The sequence below is a fragment of the Lonchura striata genome, chromosome 2, assembly GCF_046129695.1.
Source record: "Lonchura striata isolate bLonStr1 chromosome 2, bLonStr1.mat, whole genome shotgun sequence".
Lineage (NCBI taxonomy): Eukaryota > Metazoa > Chordata > Aves > Passeriformes > Estrildidae > Lonchura > Lonchura striata.
The window spans coordinates 59,514,384-59,540,142 of NC_134604.1; the positions used below are offsets into that span (position 1 = coordinate 59,514,384).

At 41.9% G+C, this 25,759-nt stretch overlaps 1 protein-coding gene and 1 long non-coding RNA gene across 3 annotated transcripts in view; one reads left to right on the forward strand and one right to left on the reverse strand.

The window, feature by feature from the left end:
• Positions 1-433: 433 nt before the first annotated feature.
• The window catches only part of DGKH (diacylglycerol kinase eta), a 153,649-nt gene continuing 128,323 nt past the window's right edge, over positions 434-25,759 (forward strand). The window contains exons 1-2 of one of the 2 annotated variants that reach the window (XM_021530816.3): positions 434-584; positions 6,831-7,016. In XM_021530816.3, coding sequence (XP_021386491.2) covers positions 528-584; positions 6,831-7,016 — 243 coding nt within the window. In that variant the 5' untranslated portion in view covers positions 434-527. The remainder of the gene's footprint in view (positions 585-6,830; positions 7,017-25,759) is intronic. The other variant, XM_021530817.3, reaches the window with a different exon arrangement.
• LOC144245906 (uncharacterized) lies at positions 3,859-6,267 on the reverse strand. The gene is made up of 2 exons (XR_013339475.1): positions 6,065-6,267; positions 3,859-4,034 (listed from the first exon to the last, which is right to left on the reverse strand). It is a non-coding gene; the product is annotated as an uncharacterized LOC144245906 (long non-coding RNA).

Here is a 25,759-nt window from a genome sequence, read left to right on the forward strand (position 1 = left end):
GGCAGGGGAGGCGGCGTGTCCCCGCGGGGCAGGAGCGGCTCCCGGCTCACCGAGGGCTCGCTCCCCTCGCCGCGGGGCGCATCCTCGCCCGCCGGCCCCGCCGCGACGCTGACAGCAGGAGCGGCCGTAAACCGGCTTACGCCCAAGGCGATTTGTCCGTGATCCGCCGGGCTTCCCGGGCCGGCGGGGGCCGGGCGTGCGGGCGGCCGGGACAGCGCGGCGGGCGGGCGGGAGGCGGCGATGATGTGAGCGGCGCGGCAGCTGCAGGCCGGCTCCCCCGGGAGCCGGGGCTGAGCCCGGTGGCCGTGGGAGGGAAGGGAGTCGGGCGGGGAGGGAGGAGGGGGCCTGGACATAGCCGGGGGAGAAAAGGGAGGAGCGGGGCCGGGGTGGGGGGAGGACGAGCGGCGCCGGGGAAGCGCTGCCAGCCGGAGCAGCGGCAGCGGCGGGAGGGAGGCGCAGCCCGGCGGACCCAGCTCCGCTGTCCGTCGGCGCTGTCCCCGCGGAGGTCGGGGACCTGCTGCGGGGTGATGGACGAGCATGGGTACCCTTCCTATAGCGCCCGCAGCCCCGCCTGGGAGGAGCTGGTAGGTACATGCGTGCCTTGCCGTTGCACAGGCGTTTCCTACCCTTTTTCCTGCCTGTATTGTTCAGCCGGGGGGTCGGGCTATCATCCTTATCTGTGCCCTCCAGACCCCCCTTCCCTTCTTCCGACCCCGCTCCACACCAGAGCCCTGCCGCCGGCGCTCGTCCCCTCCCCGCGGGGAGCGGGGGGTGGGAGCCTTTCGCCCCCGCCGTGTCTGGCCATTTGCTGACGAGCTCGTCCCTCTGGGAGACGGGGAGTTCATTGCCCTTTCTGAGTTTCACTGCCCGGGTGGAAAGCTTGGGATTAGCACCGAGAGCCTTGCCTTCAACTTTGTCGAGGGGGGGGGGGTGGGTTGGATGTTGACACCGTTAAACTCCTTCTCATAGCACAACAAAAGCGACGTGTCCAAGCAGCGCTGGGAGGCAGCTTTCAGAAAGAGACGCACATTTCCCCCCACCTTCTTCTTCTGGAGCTAGGCTGGGAATTGCTCCCATCGCAGCGGCAAAGCGGGACGGGGCTGGGGGTACCCTGCTGTCACCCTGCCGCGTGGGGAAAGTGCGTGCCTTTGGGCCGCTGCGAAGGGATCGGAGTGCTCAAAGCTGCAGTGAGGTGCCTTTGCGGTTTGTTTAAGCAACTGGAAGACCCTCCTTCCAACCAAAGGAAATCATGTCACCGGCATCCTCAGCAGGCGATAAAATCAGATTTCCCTTTTCAGGGCAGTCTGGTCCCGCTCCCGGGCTTTTCTCCATTGTGCAAACACACACACACATGAGGCAGGGACGGCTAAAAATAGGCTTTGTGTAGCTGCTTGGGAGATTTCAGGCTATCTAAGAGGTCAAGGCTAGGCTGCCTTTGGCCCTGAACTTGGCGAGGCAACATGAAGCATGGACCCGTGCCACTGCCAAGCTCCCCTTTAGATAGCTGTACCATGTTTTGTTGGTCCAGGTTTTACTCGTAAGCTCAGTTTTAAAGAGCAAACCGGGGAGACCCATTCTCTGCGTGTCTTGGTGTGTGCACCCTCAGGAAAGCAGCAGTAGAGCCCTGGAGATACCCACAATGAACTAAGTTTACTCCCTTCCTTGTAGCCCTCCTAGTATTTGTTGTTAAGTTGAACATCCCCCTTCGCTACCCTCTCCAATGCTCAAGCCCCGAAACTGTTGCTGGAGATGCAGCTGTGATAGGGAAAACAGTTGTATGTGTGTTCCAGTAACATGGAGCTTTCATGACATTGAAAGGATCAGGCAAGGGAAACCCGAGATTTTTGCCTGGAGAGATGAAGACATCGTGGGAGGAAGGCAGAGAAGTCAATTCCTACGAATGCGTTATCCTATTAAACAGTGACATTTAAATTGCTGCCGTCATCCAAAACTCAGCTGAAACTCAGGAGGCAGATGGATTGCAGCCCCTCTCCACTTGGAAATGCGGAGTCCTGGCTGAAGCATCCAAGCCCGTTTCCTTCTGTGTGCATGGCTTAGATAAACAAGGAACACATCTTTTTTTTCTCCATTTCCCCCTCCCCCAGTAAGGGCCAGGATTTGGGTCATGTTTATCATTTCATTGCTGCATTTGTTAAGGAGTACATGCATGAATGCAGTTTTAAGGTTAACCACTGCACCGATTTCCTTTACAAGACTCCAATTTCAGCTGATCCACTCAATCCTTTACCTGGTAACCTGCTGGTAAAATGCATGGTCTTTGTGGCAAGAGCCACATTGTTCTTTCCATCTGCTCATAAGCAGGCTTTTTATGATAATGGGGGCAAAAAGAGATTTAGATGAAGACCTGAATGATAAAAGGGAAAACATGGTATACTCTCTCCCCTGCTCTTAAAACATGAAACAAAGAGCAGCAAGATAGGGGAAACTATTTTTTGCAGGTTTTGAATCGGTGCAAATTATCAGATTATTGGGAAATGCTCTTCCTATAGCTATTCTGAGAACTAAGTGATGGACATTAAATGGAGCGACAAGTCCTATGCCAATCATAGCTGGACTTGTCTGTGTATTACTTCAAATTTCTGTAAAGTCCTTTCCTTAACTTACATCACATTTTTAATAGAAAAGCTTTTCCTGAATCCAGTAAGAGTTGTGTAAGATCCCATGATGGAGTTAAGTAAAAGTGACTTAAAATGTAAAGCTCACCCTGAATTCTTGCAAGGTGGGTTTGGTGGCTTTGTAGTAAAAATGTGCATAACATGTGACTTACAAAGCTCTAGGCACAATTTTCATGAGACATATATATGAGACATATATGAGACATGAGTCTTGGCTTTACCTTACTTTTGAAATGTATACGTAAGTTCTAATACATTCACAAAGCATCTGTTTACATTTATTACTTGCCTTGGTTTGGACCTTTTCACTTTGAAGCATACAACATAGTTTAGTAGTTTCCTTAATACTACAGGTTACAGGATTCGGTACTACAGTTTCCTTAATACTACAGGTTACAGGATTCCCTTGGCTAATCCCAAGCGAGCCACAAGTGATGTAATTACTTTCTTTAACAGTGGTATGGATACATGTTGTTATATTTTGGCTTCCTCTTTGCTAAGTAAGGAAGTCAAGAAAGAATAGTATCACTAATTCGATCTGCAGAAGGAGTTCACAGGCAGATCTGAAATGAACTTTTTCAGAGTGGGGAGCCCAGTTAAAAACCATAGCTATCACTAACCACCAAAATTAGCAAAGAGTCAATAAAATATTTTAAACATGGTGAATAATGCATTGTTAATCTGACACACTATTGATTCAAATTCCCTCAGAACAACTTTCTGAGGTGAAGGATAGAAAAGCATTATTCTTTAGTTTATAGATGCCAAAGTGACTTAGGAAAAAAGATGTAAAGATTCTTGCTATAAAGGGAATTAGTTTTAGGGCTGAAATCAAATAGCGCAGTAATCTGTATTATAAATTATAATCTTCAATGCAGCTAGAGTTCATGTGTATTTAGATTTTTTTCTATATTGCATATGCAATTTAGTGACACATGTCCTATTGGGACTTAATGTGGTTAAAATGTTCTCACAGTGTATATATGTATATTAAATGTGTACAATATCACAGTGTAGTATGTATTGCATAAAGGGCAGTTTATCAGCTGATATTAATTGCCGTAGCACAAATGATGTCAGCAGAGCTGTTTTTGTTGTCTGAGTATCTTCCTTTAAATGCCAACCTTTCTTTATGCTTTTTACTCCCTTGCTTCAGTTAGGAAACTTAAGGTCATTACTAAGAAGTGTGAAAATGTTAAGTGAAAGACACAGCACATGCAAACACTGTATGTGTTTTTAATGGCCGCATATAGTCCCACATTGTTCAAGAGCCCAACTTGCCGAAGTCTTGTGGTACCATTTGTGCCGGAGTATTTGTAGCTGTGGTCACTGGCCTGAAACTTGCTATCCAATATTTCTCGTATTGAGTCTGACATCAATCACTTGGGAGAAATCCAGCTGTGAGATGAAGGGATAGAAGTCAAGTTGCAAGTCCTTTTTGAGGTGAAATTCACTGCCACCTTAGACAGCTTTATCTGAGCAAAGGCTGGAACTGGACCCTTATTGATTATTTATAACTTTGAAAAGAAGAGCAAGTGGAAATAGTTGTCTTTAAAACTGTCTTTGTGCCTGGGCAATGTACATATTTGTAGAAACAACTTGCTATGCTAACATGAGTGAGTAACTCATGTATTTTCAATAATTTTTAACACTTGGTTTCTCCATTTTGGAGAACTCTGTACACATTAAACAACTGCAGACTTTAAAGCCTGTTATTTCATAGAATCCACTACACATTTCACAGAAACCATGTTCTCATATTCTTGTTGAAGTGCTCTCATGGGACATTTCCTATCATTTGCAGACTTAGGTTATTGCTACTAAAATCTTCACATAAAGTAACCTGAGAGAACATTCCTAGTACTTTTTGTTTTTTTTTATAGCACTCTGAAGTTTACCAAGATATGATGAAAGAGGCTTGCTTGGAAATGAAAGGCTAGGGCCTTCTTTCCTGGTAACCACACTTTCGTGTTTGGATAGTCAGGAGTGAGGAAGAGCCCAGGTGAAGATGCATGGTGCCCTCTGTATGGTATAGAAAGTGTGCAACTACTAGTGCTCATAGTTAAACTCTAAAAATTAACAGAAATTGAATAATTGTATTTATTCTAACAGTAGCTACTGTTGTTCAGCCATCGCTATTTAATTCAGTTGAATTAAATGTCACCAGTCTTGCTTGTTTTCCGTTAGCACCAAATGTTTCTCAAATCACAATTACTATTATGTGCAACATGTTAGCATTAATTAGGAAACTATGTCTTGTTGTCCCCTTGCAATATTCAGGTCACATTTACTTTCAAAAGAGTCGAGGAATTACAGTGAGACATGTTCTGGCATAATTTGCTATTCCTGAAATTCAGACGGGGAAGAGGAAGAAAGGATGGTGGAAAGACACATTGTCCATAAACATTGCTTTTAACTATCTTTCTTCCTAGCTATGCCCTAAACTTACCTACTGATAGCAATGCGTACTTGCACCTGCTCAAGTTTGATCCCATGTTTTGAAAAACTGTGAACTCCCTCTCAAGTGAAGAGTGATGTAAGACAAAATTAGTCCTTAGTTTCACAATCATTTTAAGATGAGGTATTAATGATAGGATTTAGGCATTATTAATATTTTGATAGAGCATGACGGTAATTTGATCAAAATTTCTTTAAAATAGAACTTAATAGATATTTTGAATTTTTAAATATTACTTTTGATATCTTTTTTAAATATAACCTCCACAATTGGTCCTATATGGAGGTGGGTAGTAGAATTGTACTTGAAGTATCTGCTGCAGTAACACAGAACTAAGCCATGAGAACTTCAAGGCTTCATAGAAATATTGCTTCCCCCTACACTACTAGAAATAAAAACCCCAGTAAAAGAAATGGGCTGGACCATAAAAACTCTGGATTATTTTAAATTCAGACTGGGCAAGGTGTCTGCAGTGTAGGATAGGTTGTACAGTTGTTTACTTTTCCTCATTAAATGCTTTGTATTTAGGTACTGCAGCATTATATTAGCATGTTAAGAGTTGTTAGTTCCCTTTCTGGAAATATAAATAGAATTGTGGGAATATAGAAGCCACAAGCATTGATTGCTTTCTTATGTTTAATCCGGTCCACGCAGCTAGGAGTTGTGTGTTTTATTTAGTATTGCTGTGATTTAAACACTTATTTTAAACACTGACTACATACAAGCCACAATAATTTTGAAGTCCCACAATTCAGAACATGTGGTGACATTTCAAGATTGTGTGAGCTGCCAGATCTGAGATGCAAAAAGAAAACCGACCCTTTCTTTCCCCAGAAGTAAGGGCTGCTCTTTCACAAAGACAGAAGTGATCAGAATAACAGGAAAGTTAAGCTATTATGAGAAAATCACTGGAAAGCAATAGATGCATTTACTAAAACTATCCAAGGATTTGGCGCTGATAGACAGTTACCACGGGGTTGACCGGCTGGAGGAATAGCATATAGATAAGGAGCCCATCGCATCAGATGCCGTCCGTCCAAGTCCCGAAGAGACATCCTGCGCTGCCAAGGGAGAGCGGCACAGCCCTCGGCCGGGACGGGGCAAGGGCCGGGCACGGCACCGCCCGGTTTCGCCGTCCTTGCGCTCGGAACTCGGCATCGGCCGCCCCCCGAGTGTCCCCGGGCGGCACAGCGCGCCCGGGGCTGCCGGCGGGGGCGGGCGGCGCTCGCTCCGGGTTATGAAGTCCTGACCCGGTGCCGCGCCCACCGCCCCGCCACGCCGGGACATCCGAGCCAGCGCTGCCAGGTGCGGGAGCGCCGGGCGCATCCCCGCTCCCGTCGCTCGCTTCGCCGCCCGGGCCGGCCCCGGCGCTCACCTGCGGGGCGGGCAGGGACGGCCCGGCTGGCCCCGGCAGCCGCCCGGGCCGCCGCCGTCGGCAGGGGCGCGGCGGCCGAGCCGTCCGTCCGGCTCCGCGCCGGCGGGCGGCCGGGCCGGGCCCCCGGGGCGGGCGGCGCGGCCGCGGCCCCTGCCCGCCGGAGGGGCGGCGGAAGATGGCGGCCGGGCGGGCGGCCCCGCTCCGCTCCGACAGAGCCCCGGCCGCCACCGCCCCCGTCCCGCCCCCCGCACCGCCTCTTGCCCCACCCTCCCGCACCGCCTCCTCCTCCTCCTCCTCCCCGGGGAGGGGAGCGGCAGCGGCTGCCCTGGCTGAGCCGGGCTCGTGTGCTTTCTCTCGGTAGGAGTCCGGGAAGATGGCCGGGGCCGAGTCGGGGATGAGCGGCGCCGGGATCCCGCTGCAGCCCCAGCCCCAGCCCCCGGCGGCGGCGGCGGGGCCGGCGGACGAGTCGTCGGACAGCGAAGGGGAGCACGAGGGCCCCCAGAAACTCATCCGGAAAGTGTCCACCTCGGGCCAGATCCGCAGCAAGGTAAGGGGGGCAGGAGCCGGCCAGCCCCGCCGCTTTCACGGCCGGTTTCTCCATCCCCATCCCAAAGTGGGGCTAACCCGGAGCTGGGGACGGCCGCTGCATCCCTCCCGCATCCCCGGGAGCGGCGGCGGAGGTGGGGGGGTTTGTGAGACAACCGTGCCTCTTCCTTCCTTTCCTCTTCCCTCCTCCCCGTCCAGCTGTTGCGTCCACATCTGTCCCCGGCTGGCAGGAAGAGCCCCCCGGGGCTGCGGCTCTCCGCTTGGCCGGAGGGGAAGCTGCCTGCCCCGGGCAGCCGCCCTGCCCTGCCGGGCGTCCTGGGTGTGGGGGAAGCGGCGGGCTGCCTCCCTCCCTCCCTCCTTCCCTCCGGCTCCCCTTCCTCGGCGGCGGGCACCGCTGCCGCGGGGATCCCGCCCTGCCACCCTGCGGCGCGGGTGGGCTGGCTCAGCGAGCCCTTCCTCACCACTTTCCATGCCCGCCGCCCACCCTTTTCAGTTCACCGCCGGTCCCGGGGACCGCTGCCGTGCGCCCCGCCAGAGCCGCAGGCACCGAGCCCGCGGTGGCACGGCGGGCTCCTCTTCGGGAGTGCCGCCAAGGAGAAAGGCGGCTTCCACTTTGAAAGGCACCTCGCGGAAAGAGAAGTAAACTTCTATATATCCTCGCTCGTGGCACTGGATGCGTAAAGCAGCTGTCAAAATTTTAGGTTAATGCAGTTTTTGTTTGCTGTCTCGGGCTGCCGAAGTTGTTCCAGTGGAATTAACTTTTTTCATGGAAGGTGTATTTATTTAATTTCTTCCCCCCTGGAAAATCAACAAGCAGGCATTTGAAAGCTTAAAATAATAAAACAGTCTTATTTGCTGTGTTGAAGGATCCTATGACTGGGACCACAAAGCGTGGTCCACAGTCAGCCATGGGGTCTGTACAAAACCCTCTTGGGAAGAGCTTGATGCAATGACATGAAGATCAGGCTTTTTCTTGGAAGTTTGTTTTGAGGGGCAAAGTAGGACTCCATTCAGGCCTGAACTGATCCCACTTAGGGTTTGATTTCTAGACAATAGGTCATGTGGTGATGTTTCCTCTACAGAGCACCCATTAAAGTTAGTAGTTTATGAAGTCCTGTCCAGTTGGTGCTGTTCTTCCCTTAGGCTTTTGCTCCATGCACTACATGCAAAAGGCACCTTTAAACGGTGATTGTTGAAGAGTAATGTTACTCTGTTATGTGGGGTGGAAAGCAGTTTTTTCCTGAAATCTCCTGAACAAGATGTGTCATTCCATTTTGTTGCTAAATGTTAATTTTGCACTTACAGATGTTAGGCCTGGCTGAAAGTTACGATAGTAAATACTATACGACTGTTGCATTGTGTTGGAAACATAGTTCTACACAAACTTTCAGCTTTAACACCCTTCTGTGTGGCAGTCTTCAGAACACTTTAAAAGTAATAGAACATGATGCCTTTATTAGCTGCAGTGGTATTAAGTACATTTAAGTGTTTGCTCTCATAGAGGATGATACGTGTATATAAGGAAAACATGCGTATTATGAATGTTATTGACACAGGTTGGTGAGATTGAGATCCCAACCAGTTCTTGCCTACTGTTATAGACAGGTGGGATGTTCTGTATCTGAAGGTTGTGAATGAATGTTAAGCTGTGATCGCCTGAAGATCTAAGACAGCTCTGCAAGTCTTGCTTTTGCTTATCTTAGCTTGAGTCCCAGTTCTATTTCTGTGAATCAGATATATATAGGAAAAACTGACTGCTGACATAATTGGAGTTAAAATGTTGCTTTACTGGTTGCAATTTGCAATAACATGCAACTCCAAATATAAACATCTTTCTTTCAATTTAATTAAAAGTGATATATCATTGTTAAAGATGAGACCCATGTTAAATAATTTAGTAGCACTTTATTTTATAACTCATCATGCATTATTTAAAAGTAGCTATATTTAAACAGACAACTCCCATTTAGTTTAAGGGTGTTGTATGTTTGCTGTTGTAGTAGTTGGTGATCAGTGGTTACATGAAACCACTAGAGGAAGGAACATCAGGGAGCTGCTCTTTTACCCAGCTAGTCCCTTTCATTCAAATTAGATTTGTTAAGCTTCACTTACTTGGTGGATGTGTTTGTAAGCTAAGGTTTTAATTAAATGGATTTGGTTTGTCTTACATCTAAGAATAGACTTTTGAAAGAACCCAAAGCATGTATATTACATTTATCATTGATGCTTGTGGGCCATTTAGGACTGTGCTATTTTTCTCCAGAGGTTGCTTATTTACTTACTTGAAGCATTTCAGCGACATGGTATTGATTCCTTAGCTCAGAACTATACCCAAAAGTCTCCGCTGGTAATTGTTTTTGTTTTACTTAAGGAAGATGTTATTTTTAGATGTTTTGGTACAGTTGATCATTTGTGAAAGCTACCATATGGTGATACTTTGCAGACAGAATCACTCAGGAGTGGATTTTTTTAATGTGTGTATAACAAGATTTAGGAAATATATGTGCAAGAGCAAACCCCTTTCACTAGCACAAACAGAAGCTTAGAAACTTCTAACATCTGTAGTTCTCAAAGGGAGTTTTTCCTCTTTGCTATTTTCTTCCTAAATAAAACTAATTAATTATTTAGCTGAAGGGAGGGGGTGAATAAGAGAATGAGCAGATGATAAGCAAAAGTACTGTACTGGCAGATGTAATTACACAAAAGTTTATTGCTTGTTTGTGATATGCTAATGGCTGGTTCACAGTTCTATTTAGAAGACTGTTGTCCAGTTTTGCCATAATTTACCCACATGGGATAGCAACTTCCTTGGCAAACTCTTAAACGGATTTCAGTGGAACTATGTTTACAGTCAGTTGCTAAGAAAAACAGATTGGTGTTACTGCTGGACATCATTGTAACTTCTGATATGGGCACAGTTTTAGTTTATGCATATCTACCTCTTAAATTTTTAGAATACTTTAAAGCATATCTGTGTCAAAATATGGCCATTGTTATTTACCCCAAACAGAAAACTTGAAGATCAGCATGTATTGGTGTCTGCCAACTTGAAGAGGAGGGAACAAGTAGCGGTGTGAAGGACTATTCTTTAGGCCATGATGTTGTTTGTCACTAGGAACTGTTCGCTAAAGCCTCATACTTGGCTGTAGAGTGACACTGTAAAATCAGAACCAAAACTGATCACCAAAATTAGTGTGTGAGATTAAAGCCAGTATCTTTAAATGTCATCCTGGAAGCTTTTACATTGGTTGAGTTTTTATGTGTTCCATGGAGGAAATGCTGGTGAATAAATAGGTGACAGGTATCCTGTGAAGTTTGTACTCTTTTGAGCCAAAATCCCTAATGGAAACAACTCTCGGTTTTGTAATGTCTACTCATCTTTCCCCCTCATTTTGGAAGACGTGACTATTTAGTACATAAAATGTGTTTCAGTAAAAAAAAACAAAACACCAAAACATTTCAGGAATATACTTTTTGGATTTTTGAGAACTTTGGAAAACTGTAGTGAGACATTTTTGAAATAGTATATTGACAATACTGGGTTACAAACAGGATTACATTGGAGATTGAAGTAATGGAAAGTTCTCCATGTGTGTGTTAAATTTGGCTTCTTCATTTTTAAAGATGCTGGTTAAGACAGGCAGAGTCAGTGCCTTCCTTAAACAGATGACTTCAGTTCTTGGGGCTACAGCCTGAAAGCTGCCTGTCATCAGCTGGCTTCTAGTTGCTTTAAAGTTAATCGCTGTAGTGCGAAGCACATTCCTTAAAAATGGCCTTTCTTCAGTTCTTTACAGCCAAAACATGTCGAGAAGGGAAAGCTCAAGTTAGAGAACTATTTCTCTTTGAATTTTTCTCACCTTGAGGATCAGCACAAGATTAATAAATGAAACAATCCCTGGATACTTGGAAGTATAGTTGTCAGATGAACACAGTTAGAGCTCCCACTCTTGTCTTGAGTACTCTGCAAAAAATTGCATATGAAGAGTAGCACTTTTATCACTGACCTAGCTTCCTATTTTAATGGCTCCATGGCCAGTTAATGCAAAACCTCTATTGGATATGTGTTTTGCTCTCAAATCTGCATCTTGCCTGTGTTTATTTTTGCATGAAGCAGACATTCTGGAGCAGAAAGTGTAATTTAGGAAATGCAAGAAAATGTGGTGTATTGAGTAAGATAAATACACCTGTAAGGTATGTGGGTCAAAGCTTTCTTCCTCTCCTTCACCCCCAGTGGTTTTTGTTAGTAATGAAATTGCTGTAACATGAGAGAGTTCAGAAGCATGACTGTGTTATAATTAGTGGAGATAATATAGTGTTGTTTACTTAAATGGCAAGAGTTGTTACTTGAATGTTCTTATCTGAGTTATTAATTTTTTTTTGAGATCTTAATTTATTATGGAGTAATAAAAGTTAATTAAATTCCCCAATGTGGTTTTATTTGCCTTAACACCAGCCATTTAGGAAATGAGCCTTCAAAAAGTTTCTAACCTTTTCCATATGGTGACATTTGACAATGCCAAATCCCAGCAGTCACTTCCTGTTTGTTTCTGGTATACATTTCACTTAGTTTACCATAGCTTGTTAATTCACCTAAATGTAAAGTGCTGTGAGTGATACCAGTGTTCAAATGCATAAGCATCATTCTTTGCAATGTGATCTGCTTTTCCTTGTTTTAATGGTTCCCAATTCACTCAACTAAGTAGTGGCTAATTCCTTTCTGGTTAAGGAAACATGACGTTTTTGTGCACCAGAAGTTCTCATGAAAATGCCATAGTAACAAAGTTTACCCCACTGGAGATCCTTTATATGCATTAGGATTGTGTGACTCTGCACAGCTTCAAAATGCACTGCAATTTGTAATGCATTCTACAACTGCAGTAATATGAATAGTGTCATTAGTGAGGAAGTGCACAGCAATCGTACTCAAGTTCTTGTCACCTGGTGGTGTTCACAGCACAGACTGAAGGGTGCTATAGGAAATCTGTCTTCAGTATTCGTATTTTCCATAATTTTCATTCTGCAATTAAATTTATGTACTATATATCCATCCTTAGTAAAATATCTCAGCAACTTTTTTTTCCCCCCACAACTGTTGTAAAAGCTGGCAAACTTGTTTCTCTCACCACATCCTGGGGACTTCATCCTCCTTTTAAAGTGAAATATTCATTAATGTGTATTTCTGATACATGCAACATACATATGCATGCATAGGGCAATATATTTGAGTTTTGATATGCATATATATATTATTCTGTTTTAGCATATGGACAAAGCAAACCAGTTTCTAGAATTAAATGGTGTGCAATATTTGTTGCTTCTCATAATTGCTGTATGTCTACGTAAGCTTTCAAAATAGAGTCCATCAAAGGAAAATTTTAGGCGAAGACAGGATAGTTTGGGGAAGTTCAAAATGACTGAATACACTATGTAGAAGTAAGCAGGGTTAGAATGGAAAGAGTTACACTATTTAAGGCACAGTGGTTATTACCACTCCAAATTCTGACACATGTTTGTGTAAAACTGAAATGAAATCTGCTAAGGCATTTTAGTGATGCATGTATTGGCAAAGCTTAAATTGCTAGCTAAGTATAAGAAAGGAGGAGCTTGTAACATTTTTCAGTAGGTATTTGCAAGCAGGTCTTCAAAGAATGTTGCTTTTGAGTTTTTTTTTTTTTTGGTGTTTGTTTCTGTGGTGTGGTTTTTTTTTTTCTGTAATCTTTAAAGTATTAATGTTATTTTGTACTGTGAGATAACATGAATTACCCTTTTTTTCCTCACAGCCAGCTGGGTGAGCTGTGAAGGTGGAAAAAAGACAATCACACTTTCATCTTTAATACAAGATTTTGATTGTTTTATATTTTGTTCCAAGGATAATGCTTGGAGAATGCTTTTCTGTGAAAAAGATCGGGTGAAATACTTTGAGTTTGTTTTGTACTTTAAAGAGAATTTCTGTTCATTAAGAAGCAAAAGAAGAGACTTATTCAAGAACAAATGACAACTGGGAATCCCTTTCTGAGATGCCTTATCTTGTGGCCTTCATGTGCAGAGTCCTGGAGACACAGAGCAGCCATGCCAGAGCTCAAGAAAGGACTATTCTGTAGCCAGGTCTTTATCCATGTAAGGCTATATAGATCATTTGCAAACATTTTGAATTGTTTCCAGCGGTTACGTCAGAATGCAGGACGCAAAACTGTTGTATGACTGCTGTATGACTACTGGATGACTAGATGGACTAGCCAAATTAGTTTAGATATCTAGGCAGAATACCTAGAATTACAGTGGTTTTGTATTTGAAGTAGTGATTAAAAGAGCAGTCTGTCTGGCTATCACAAACCCTTTTTCTGGAGGGAACTGGAGGGAAGTGTTGAAGACAATAAAAGGCAGCTTGTTCTGGCTCTGGAACACTCCAAAAGGCTGTGTGTATATATATATATATATATATATATATATATCTTTTAAAACAATGTTCCTCTCATTTTCTTTGAACTCTGACTAGCCATGCTTCTGGTGAGGGATCTATAGAAGAACATACATAGTTTGTAGACCTCAAAAGCTTAGCAAAGCAATAAGGTAATGTGTGGATTGATTGATGCTCAGAATATGGAGTTTTGGGTATAAAAGAATTCTCTGTAGTCATGCTGTTTTGGCTGTTTTCCTCTGACATGGATAATTAAGACATAGTTTGATGTCTTGTGAGAGCACTTCAATAGCTTACTTGCAAAGGAACCACAAGACCAGCATTTTTTTCTGGTTCGACATTAAATTTTTGAGATTTTTAAATTATTTGTAAAGTTGGGGGAAATTACATCAACAACTGCAAGTTGTTGGCAGCATGGCTAGTTTTGTTTGGTGTTTTTTCAGTCTGATACTTTGGTATCTGAACTTTGCCTTTATTAAGAGAGAGAACTCTTTTTCACCTTTGTATTTGCCACCTTTTTACATTGCTGTTCTATCCTTTCCCCTCTGGCCTTGAAAAAATCAGTTGCTTTTTCCAAAATCTTCTTTTAAATACCTCAGAACAGGCTACTAAATACATGCAGTAACTGTGGCTGTATAATACTAAATGCAAGCCATGAGCCTCAATTTTCTAGCAATGGCCAAAAAAAAAAACAAAGCCCAAAAAAACCAAAAAGGCTGGCTTGGGTCTCTGTATCATACTGAAAAGAAGCCTCCTTCTTTCTTAGTGTAAGCACTGCATTTATCACTGCAAACAAGCTTAATGCTGACCCAAAATAAATATTTCATTGATACGCTAAAAATAAGACCACCACATTAGATGCTATTTAAAATGAATTAAGAGATTTATTCTAGTACATCATTTGTCCACATACTGAAACACTTCAGTCACCCTGTACCTTCTATGTGACTAATTACTTCTTAAAATTAAGCTGGTGCTTCAGTGCTCATCAGATATGGGTCATAAAAATTTTGTATATAAAGTCAGATTATAGTTGACTTAAAAAACTTTTACCATGTAGGAATTATCATAATATATTGCACAATTAAGAACAGAAAGCAAAAAATTGTTTTTCTAGCTAAGTTTTTTGTTTGAATAATATCCCTGCTTAGGAATATTTCACCACTTAGATACAGAAAGCACATTAACAAAACCTGAGCTTGTACACTTGGGAGAGTTAGCATTATTGTGATGAATTCAGCAAGCTTTTACATTTGATGAGCATTTATTTGTTTATTAGATGGGCAGCATGAGATTTATGATGATCTGGACAATTAATCTCCTTGCCTTCAAGCGCTCGGGGTTTGCAAATTGTGTGAGATAGCGCTACTTATTGTCACTTAGCAACCTGGATAGAGTTTTGAAACTGAGTAGTAGCTTGTGGGTGGCAAGTCTCCCTATATATTTTCTGGGTGGGAAGCAACAGGAACCCCTCTGTGAGCAGCCCTCAGTGTGTCCTGTGCTTGCCAGGGTCTTTCTAGATGTGCTCGCCAAGGAGAACTGGCTGTGCCCTCAGTGTCATTTTGCACTTCTGGCATAGTTCCATGCTGGGAAGATCTGCTGAGGTTTTTCATGCCTGCAGAGATTTAAGTGGTTCTAAAAGACTGTCATGCTGCTCTGGTCAGTTATGTCCTGTTGTGGGGCTGCTTAAATTTAGTAACTGAGTTTCAACAGCTTCAGTTTGACTGCTGGTAGTCCTTACTGCTGCTGTGATCCTCTGGAGTGAGAGGAAGGTCAGTGGCTTGTCTGTTTGTAAGAAGGTGGCTTGCTCTGGTCCAGCTGGGGATGTTGGAGTGGATCAGCATGGCTATCCAGCAGGCCCAGATGCCCGTCAGGCAGAGCCTTTTTTCCTCCCTGAGCATACTCTCTGTTGACTGGGAGGACGGGCACATAGTTCTGTGTTTGTTTTAACGCTCCCATAGAGACATCTTGCTTTGTGTTCTCTCCCTCCTTTCCTGCCTGCTGCTGTCATGGTTTCTTCAGGAATTTGAACAGAGAAGGGGTGACATCCCTTTTCCTTTTAGTCTATGCCTCTGCAAGATTTCTCCCAGTAGTTCCCATAAGGAGAGTAACTGCCAAAGACCATGAAGTTTGTTGGGTGTGGAGTCTTGGAGAGGGTGCAGATATACGAGTTTGCTCCTTTTAATAGTTTCACCCTTCACTGCCTCCTCCTTCAGTGCTACTGATCAATCCTGGGAGCAGATGGTTCACTGTGGAGCTATTGACTTGAAAATTAATGCACCCTTTTTGCTGATTTTTCAGCTATTGTCTTTTTTTGCCTGAAGCATCAGGGAGCTTCACATGAGTTACTCTCTAGACAAACATTGATTGGCCTCAGTCTCAGATATCTATTAAAGTGAATAAAAGAGAGCACAAAGGGTAAAAAGGGGGTTTGTGAGTCAAGGATCTGAAAGAATATAGTGGTGTTCATGGTGTAAACAGTATTTTTTTATTGTTGTATACTATGATATACTTATAATATGTGGATTCCACCTGGGATGAATGAAGAGGGGGTGCAGATCTGTAATGGGGAATTAGTGTGATTTACTTGGGTGTGAGATGAAGAACCATTGTTTCTGATTAAATCTGATCTTTCAAGGAAGTAAACAATATTTTCCCCATTTGTACAGCTTCTCATTACAGACAAAACCAGGAATAACTTTCAGAACCATCTGTCTGATGTTAAACTTGATTTTCTTTCCCCTGCGTGAAGTTGTTCAAGCAGACTTTCATATAATTCAGGAAGTTTGCATTATGAGGGTTTTACAGGGGGAAAGCCTATTCATGTAGTTCATTGACTTTTGGATTTTTTGTAGGTTCGTTTGTATTTTTAAATTTGGTTATAAATGAAGGTTGGGCTGATAAACATGATTCTGGAAGCAAAGCAAGAACTTTTACCAGTACAGAATCCAATGGTTAATATTTTGTAGAGAGAACATTGACCAAATTGTGCCACAAAACTATGTGCAGGTAAGATAAAATTTATACCTGAGATGGTTTTCTGCTTAAGCTGGTGGTTTCCAACCCTCCCTGATCCACTGGCAAATAATATTTCAGAAATTTAAAGGCAAGTTGCACAAGTTAGGCTGTGTGTATATCCTGTCTACTAGATGACAAGCTTTTCACTTGCCCACCATGGTAATTCTATAAAAGGCCTTAAAAAATCCTTCAGGCTTCAGAGGGTTGTCAGGCTTCTATCTGTGCTGCTCATGCTGCATTGCAAGACTCTGTTCTGCTTCTTCTTCAGCATTTCAAAGGAACTGAAGATACTAGTAAAGTACAGAACTTCTGATGAGCTCCTGTCAAAAGCAAGCTATTAAATGTGCTGGCAATGTCAAGCTGTGTATTTAAAGACCCATCTTTAAAAGTGCTTTTGTGTATTATCTCATGTTACCTGCTGTTGCCAGGTAAATGCAACTGCCCTGAATAGCTTTTTTTGTAAAAAAAACAAACATAATTTTTATTCTAGCTTCCTTAAGTTTTGCATTTTTCCACAGTTGTGATCATGTATATGCTTCAGATGATCTTACTTCTTGCATAGAAGAACAGTATTTAGAGCCCAGTAGTTCTGTGCGTGTGTCTTTGTACATGCAAACCAATACTTTATTTTTTTTTTTTTTTGCTTACACTATTTAGGGTAAAAAAAAAAAGAATTTTTTTCATATTTGAAATATTGCTGTGTTTTTTCATATTTGAAATGGTTGCTGTGTGCACCATTGAGGAGATAAAAAGAGTTAACATCATGGGTTCTACTCCTTCATCAACCAGGGATCTGCTGCCAACAGTTTTACAAAGGGCTCATATTTCAAATTGCCCTTTGAGATTTTGATAAATCTGTCTCCCTGAGAGGTTGTCTCACAGTGAGGTGTTGGAAATTACAGGGAAATCGTATATTTTGCTATTTGAGTAATAAGAAATAAAAGTAAGTCATAGCCAGGGCAAGAAGCATATGATCTTCTGCTGAATTTTCTTATAGATCATTATACCTTTCCTTTGAAATATACCCCAAGGTTATTTGTAGCTGATCTACAGTTTAAATTACTGTTTGTAGATGTGAGAGGTTATAGAGAGGGCCGTTTTATAGAGGAAAAAGTTCATGACGGTTACAGGATCATAAAGGTAATATGGGTTGGAAGATCATAAAGGTAATCTGGGTTGAGAGGTCATCTGTCCCACCCACATGCTCGGAGCAGGGACATTTTCAAGGCAACATTTGGTTGCCCAGAGCTGTGTCTCTGAATGTCTTACAGATCGATAGAATGTGGTTCCTGATTTATTACAAATCAGGTGTTCTCTCTTCCTTTTACGCAATTTATGAGGATAACCTGTGTCTGCTGAGGAAGATTTGTCAGTATTTAAAGGCCTGATTAAATACCTTCAAGCGCAAAAACACCACAACACCAAAACAAATTTAAGAAAGGTCTTAAAAAAGCAAAGTGCCTTTATTTTTTCCCTCCCATGCCTCATAACATGTGGCAGGAATGAAATTATGTGGTTGCTGTCTATTTATAGATTGAGTAATGTGCCAGTGTACACTTATTACACCTAATTAAGAGTATTCTAAATAACTTGTTGTTTGCATTACAGATACAGCCATATGATTGCAGATCAATGGCATGGAATTATGTCATGCCTTATCAAGGTCTAAAGTCTTTCTTCTCTCTCTAAATTAAACCTCCCTGTCCTGATTGCTTTTATTGAAAAGTCTCCCTACTATGGCTGTGATTTATTTGCTGTGGGACTGTTTGTATGCTGATTTAGTTAATATTTGAAAGTTAGATTTTGAAGAGGGACTCATGGCTTGGGAAAGCTGGGATGTGCTGTGAAAGGAAATTCAAGAATTTAAATAATTGCCCCCTTTTATTTTTTAATTTGTTTGTTTCTGGTGTCATTCTGTATCACATTTGATAACCTAGGATTGCACAGAAGGTGCAGTTTATCAATATGCAGTTGAGGGTGCCTGGATAGTGCTACACCATTTTCACCATTCTTCTAACATCACTGGGCCTGTACATGGAGGTTGATATTCACCTCTTGGAGGTGGTGACAAATGACTCAGAAGTCATGAGTTTGGTACAGAAAAAGACCCAAATAAATGCAGCAACAAAATGTGTGGCACTGGGACTTGATAAAATGTAGTCTTCTTGACTTCTTGGTCATTCATGTTCTGGTTATACTTTTAATGCTTTCCCTCAGGTAGTTTTTTTATCACAGAAATGATTATCAAGCTTTTCAAGCTGTGCAGTTTAGTTGATAGACTGTGTCTTTTGTTTGAGCCCAAGCTTCATCTTTCATTTTATTTGACCTTCTACTGCATAAACTTTGTTGGTTGTTGCTAACACCACTCATCAGTTTTACCACAACGTAAGATGATGGAGAAATAGGGATTTCAGCTCTTCTCCCCAAGGAGTTGAGCAATACTAAACCTTTGATTCTTGGTGTGTGCAGAATTTTGTCATGTACGGAAAAGCACTTCTGTGTTTTTCTTTCATTGGAGAAATATGTAGTGTAAATTAAACAAAAATAAATTTATAGAAAGCTATATGACAAAAAATATGCAGTATTACATGAAAAAAAATGGTAGCTGGTAGCACTGAATTTTGCTTGAAAATTTTGATCAATGATTATGGCCTAAGAATGTATGCAATGTTGTATTAGAAACACATCTAAAAGAACTTTTGTTCATTAATTGTATAAAATTATTATTCTTCTTGATAGTTGCAAATAAGGAAAAATGTTCTGACACCTAAGGTTTAATGGTGACTTTTGTTTTAATTTGTAAATTGCCTTATTCTTAGATAGAAAGGTTGACAATCACTAGAAGTATCTTATAATAGACTTAGTTTTTCTGTTCTTTAGAGCCTCTTAAATTTTATTGAATCTGCACTTAATTTTTATTCTAGGGAATGGAACTTTCAGGGGGGATTTCTATGCATGCTATCTGAAAATTGCTTATTCTCAGTTTTAACAGACATACTATGATGTTGCTAATCAATAAAAATAAAATTGTCCTTTTATGTATCAGCAATAAAATGAATTCTGAACTGAAACAAGAATGTGGTCTTGCATGTTTTATTGCTCAGAGATAATACATAGTGAAAGCTCATTTGAGAGTATTCAGGAAAAAACGCTGCTCATCATTGCAGTCTCTTGGCAACCTGTGCTGGGTTCATTGCATATAGGCAAGCAGCTGCCTGAGTATTGGTGGGAGGTTATCTTTGTTATTTTCACAAGTTGCATAGAGGAGGGTTTGATTTGAAATGTCAGCATCCTGGGATTTGAACAATGGGGATAGATCTGCTTAATGTTCCTAAATGCTTCAATGTAAAAGAGTGGAGGATAGGAAGGGCACTCTGCACATTTCATCACTGCAGTGGAAATGGAATTTAATGTGTGGAACAGCTTCCTTTTGAAGATAGATCAAAGCAGAGGCAGAGGATTGTTTGCAAACAAGAAAGTAATTTAGAAACACATTTTTTTGGGCAATGTCTTGGAGTCCTGGAAGTACACATCCCAATGAATGCTTAACTGGCTGTCTCAGTGACATCTAAGTCTTTTTTTTGGGCCTTGACATGGGCATAATGTTGCCAATGAACAGGACTGTTCTTACAGCTTCTAAGGGTGTCTTCATGTGTCATCACAGCCAACAGAAGCTTAAATGAAGGCTTAGTGAAGGAGAGGGTGTTCAGTGCGTCAGCAAGGAGGGATGGAGTACTTAAATCACTCGTATGTAAGCCCCTGATTCAGACAGAGAACCAGACACACAGACATAAGGAGTAGCTCTGGAATAGAAGTAAGAGTGAGAAGTGTGATTTTAATACTTTATGCAGAGTTCTTAGTATGCACCTAACCTGCACTCATAGTAAACAGATAACACTGCAAAATTTTATAGCAAATAAACAGCAGGATTTATTTTGCTGGCCACTGCACATGTGTACGCAGAGCTTGCTCAGGAAAATGACCTGTGGGAGTTCCATGTCCAGCTCCATATCAGGTATTGCCTGTTGTAATGGCTTTGTGATATCTTTTCTCCTGGAAGAGAGGTGCTTATAGGAAAGGCTGTATTCTGTGCATGGATCTTAAACAGGACAATATTGCCTTGAGGGCAGTGTTTTTTCTCTGAAATTTTTCATTCTTTTTCTGCAATCTGTAACTTCTGAGACACTCATTGTTTGTTTTCCTTGTTTTCTTCAGGTGGATGTCTTCCATGAATTTAGTATATTTCTAATTGCTACAAATAGAAAAACGTGACTGCTTATTTTAAAAATCCAGCTACCTTTTTCCATCTTTCAGGAGTGAAATGATGATGCTCTAAGCTTTATATGTGTTTTGAGGATAATGACATATTTTGATTTTAAAACATTTATTACCCTAATCATTTGCTACACAAACAGGGAAGGTGTAGTAGTCTTGTGGTACCTACCATGAGTGAGCTGTTTGGTTTTCTGTTCTTGTGGCTTTTCTTTTCTGAAACTGGATAGCTTCAAAGGGCCTGTGTTGCAGTGAACACCAGGGTAGGGTGCTGGGCCACAGTGATGATCAGATATGGCAGAACACTGATCACTAGCTAGTTTCTTGGCTGGGACAAATGTCATGACCTGTAGTGAAAGGAGCAGTGTAGGAATCTGTGCTTGTGCAGGATCTGTGCTCTGCCTGCTCATCAAAAGGAGGCACTCTCTTCCAGCTCTGGTGAAAACAACCAGCCTTTTTGGGGTGTAAGTGGATGCTGTCACCTTTCTTTTTACAGTATGTACTTCACAACTACCTTTCCAGTAAAGCTGTGCCTCTGTATATGGTGCTGGTGATGATGATTATTTTTATTGCATCATGCTTTACCACTTCAGCTGATAATGTCAAGGAGGTGTCTCTGGAGGAGAGCAGTGCTGCAGTGAGGTTCCCTTGGTAGCCCTAGATGAACTGCTTTTGCCTTCTGGATCCAGTGCAGTCCTCTTGGATTTTGTTCCTAACAGAGCTAATTAGTTGGGGTATTACATCATGCTAAAGCAGTTAACTTGCTTCCAGTTCCAACGTGCTTCATTTAGCAATAGCTCACAAATCTCTGCAAAATAAAACATTGTATTGTTTAGGCCATTCCTAAAATACTTACGAGGAGAGATTTATAATAGGGTGGTCAGTTGTGCTTCCTTATTTCTTTGGTCTTTGCACAGTGGTGAATTAGCTCCTCATTTTGGGGGATTTATTCTACACTGCTTTCAGGCCTTGGTGTTTTGCTCCCTCACTCAAATTAATGATTGCTGTAGGAATACCTTGCCTTCCCTTCTCTCTGTTTAGGAATGTGGTAACTGAAAGATTACATGAGGATGGAAAGGGTTTTGTTTGCTTCCACTTGACCATGAGAGGAGAACCCAAAGCTTGATGTGTTCTGTGTAGGACCAGTATTTGCCTTTTACTGCCTGCATGGTACAATGAAGTAATACTAAGTGATGTGCAGCAACACTCCAGAAGCATCCTGGTAATCACCTTACTTTGTTCATGATCTGAGATCAGTAGAAGCGGAAAATGGCAGGGGCGTTGGACTTAGGTGATTTTTAAGATCCCTTCCAACCCAAGCTGGTTCTAGGACTCTATGGTTCAATGAAGAATTCCTGTTTTCAGCCTCTTAATTTTTTTTGTAACCTGTGTCCCCAGTAAAGAGTTGTAGTATAAAGCTCAAGCAGAAGTAAATTCAAAGTGCCCTGTCCAAGTAGAAATGCTGACACTTTGAGGTGGTCTAATCAGGATCAGAACTTCCTTGGTACAGAATTTTCCCATGTGTGTTTGTTGCCGTTTTTATTTGTTTGTTTTGTTTTAATTGTCCATTGACCTAAGAAATACAGTTATTGTAGCTAACAACACTGTTATAACACACAGTGACAAAATCCAGATAACTCAAAATTGGGCTGACACTCGATCCTTTACTCACACTATTGTTCCATAATATTTTTTCCTCCATGACATCATGAGCTATGAAAGTGCCAACATTTTTTTTTAACTGCTTAGCCTTTTCTTCCTTCATGCTATAACCTTTATGTTTAAAAATAAACTTTTTTCTTTTTTTTCTTTTTTTTTAATTTGGTGTACATTTTAAGAGGAGCCTGGTAGCCATGTGAGAATGTTTAATGTCTGTGGTGCTTTACCACCACATATTCCAAGCAGTTGTCACATACATTTATCTGCAGGGGTACAATGACATTTTTCTCAGCAGCTGTATCCATGGCAACAACTGGGAAGGTCCATGCCTCCCCTTTAGTTTTCAGAAGAAAGTGAATTCTTACCTTTCAAATGAAAGGCCCAGAAGCAAAAGCTAGCTGTGCGAATTTAATTGTGGCATATTCTCTTCAGTCATTCTATAATGACCACTCTCAAGTGTTTTAGTATCAAGAAAGAAGAGCACGTGTCTATTTCATGACCTGCTATGACCAAGGAGGAATTGTGGAAGTATTTGAAAAATGAGGTTGTTCAGGAACTTTATTTTATTTTCAGTATGGAAGTCTGTACAAGGTATGTAATTTAAACACTTATGATCAGAGATATATGGAAGAGTGTATAATTTTGAAAGGTATTTTTGTACCACAACAGAACCGCTCTCCCTGTGTGCCTAACAATCAAAGTTGCTCCCGAGTAGTGCACTGTCTGTCTGTCAATGCCATCTTTAAATCCAGTGAACAGTATGTCAAGTAGTACAGAAGTAGTAGTTGGGTCAGCTCTTCAAGAACACTCATCATCCAGCAAATCCAGAGTGACTTATTTGCATGGGACTTGTTGGTGCTGAATGCTCTTGAAAAATTGAGAGTGTTTAAAACAGTTTGTTATCGTGAACAGAGCAGAAGATGGAGAATAAAACAAGTAACTTTATTTTGCCTTTAACAGAAATCTGAATTCAAGGACAAGGCTAATACTCACATCCTGCTAATATATGGGCTGCCAAAAAGCACTAATTTCTTAGGAGATGAGATTTTGATTGCTGTGAAAATGAAGGAATAAGACTTATTGCTTTGAGAGTCTTAACATCCATTTTGACACCTCTTCATGGTGTCAAAGAACAGTGTACTTTTTAGGCTGTTCTCACAGATAGTTTCTGGACCTCCAAGAAGAGCTAACTTATACCAGATTTTCAGATAACTTATTGCTTTAGGGAACAAGAAACACTATGACAGATGGTAGAAGTATTTAAATGGATTTATTCATAGTTACCTGTACAAATACTGTCTATTTTTTCTTCAGATGAATGAGAGTGTGGGAAACAGGACAGAAGACAGCTTGCTTACTGTTTTCTGTGTCTTGCTTCCTGGTGAGGAGTAGGGAGGGGAAGGGGAATCGGTACCTTTCATTTTTATTAACTTGCAGGAGAACAGGGAATCCATAGAAATGATGGAAGGGCTTCTGAAGAACATGTTCAATTGAGGAAAACCCTGAAAATTACCACTGTACAAAGAGATTTATCCTTACTTCTTTTTAGGTGCCTAGGGAGAAGTTTGAATGCAAAGCTTTTAAATGTTTCACTTGGTAGTTCTGAATTTTCACTATTTATAGGTTTATTATACATTATAATGAAGTATTGTTTCCAGGGTTCAGAGTTGTTTTGTGCTTTTTGCTATGCCCACCTGGAGAAAAGGAGGTGGAGGCTGTCTGGCTAATGGTTCTGTTATGCCTCCAAACCTCAGTTCATGACTGTTTAGGCTAAGATCAAAGGCTTTTTCATTGCCAGGCAAGAAGAAGAAGAGGCAGCTATGACAAACTTAGGAATCCCAAAGGGCAGCCTGGATCCTCCTCTAGAGAGAAATCATTCCCCAAAAGAGAGGCTGTTACAAAGCCATTACATGGAAAATCTGTCTCTTTATCCATACACAGGGCATACATACCCTGGCTTATCTGATGATTTGTGAGAGAAGTTGGAGGCAAGATAGAAGCCCTTGGGAAGGGGAGAGAGAATCAGATTTACATGGGTTTTGAAGTGGAATAAAGAGAGGTCTTTTCTACCTCATTAAGAAGCTTCTGAACTGTTCCATGGGAAGAAGATCAAAAGACTTCTTGCTGGAAAGGATGTTGGGATGATGTCTGTTTTGTTTTGAGCTCCTAGACTACCAGCAAAAGACTGCTGTAGATGTGCTTCAGTCATTCAAACCCCAAAACTTTAATCTTTTCTTGAGAACAGCTTCTTGTGAATTTTAGTGAATGAAGTAAATGGAAGTTCTTAATCTTGGCAAATTCATGGGTATTATAGAGAATATGGCCCTCTTATCCTTGAAGAAAGCCTTGGAAATCAATTAATTGGAAAAACAATTAAAAAGAGATCACTTCTGTTGCATGAGCATAGTTGCCTTTAAGAGGATTTTGATTTTGCAAACAAAAGTGACAGGGTAAGAACTGGTTGTCCTTTTTGAAATCTCAGTTGTTTGAGTAGTTTATTACTGTGAGACTTGTGAAATGTCTCTAGTCCTGATTATGTGTCCACAGACATCTTCTATTGGAAGTGTTTAACCAGAAGATGTGTATGTACAGTAAGCGTCCATGAGTTTAAATACGATGACTCCAGAGAATGACCTTTGAATGCAGCACATTGGCTGGGCATCTGCCAGGCATTTAAGGTTCCTCTCTGTTTCTCAGCTATGAGTGGCATGGTTGGAGGGGTCAGCTTCCCTTTTCTGTGGGGAACTGATGGGCAGCACCTGCCACAGTGAGTCATCAGGGCTGGACTGGCATTGGCCGTGGCATTCCCGCACCTGTCAGGAGCAGGTGCCAGCCAACCTCTGACAGTGTCAAAGGAATAATGATTCAAGAATAGTGGAACACTCTGCAGTCAGTATTTTAGTGCTGTGTCCTGAATTAGTGCCCTAGGAATCTCCTCCTGTCCCTGTTATTGGGAGCGCTGTGCTTGCTTCTGTTCCACAGCTTCATTTTCTTTTAGCTTCTACATTTGTTACATCATTTCATTGCAAATGATGTTTGGTTTATGCTGAATGCATACCTGATGGAACTACTCATTTGAGTTCTTGGTCTCTATGCCAATAAACAATATACCTTGGCAGCACCCAGCATTTTTTCCCAGTGAACGTGTCAATGGCTTCAGGGACTGGATGGCAGTAAAAACTCACGGATGACCTTGAAATAGGTGTATTTTTAATGATCGCTCCACTTCGTTGGGTTTTTTTTTTTTCACTTTGTAGCTTTTTGTCCAACAAATTTATCAAAGCCAGAACCATAACAAGTTTTCTGAGAAAAAACTGTATGGTGCCATAATTCAGCAGTTCAATGAACTTCTTAGTTTCAAACCTCAATATTACTTC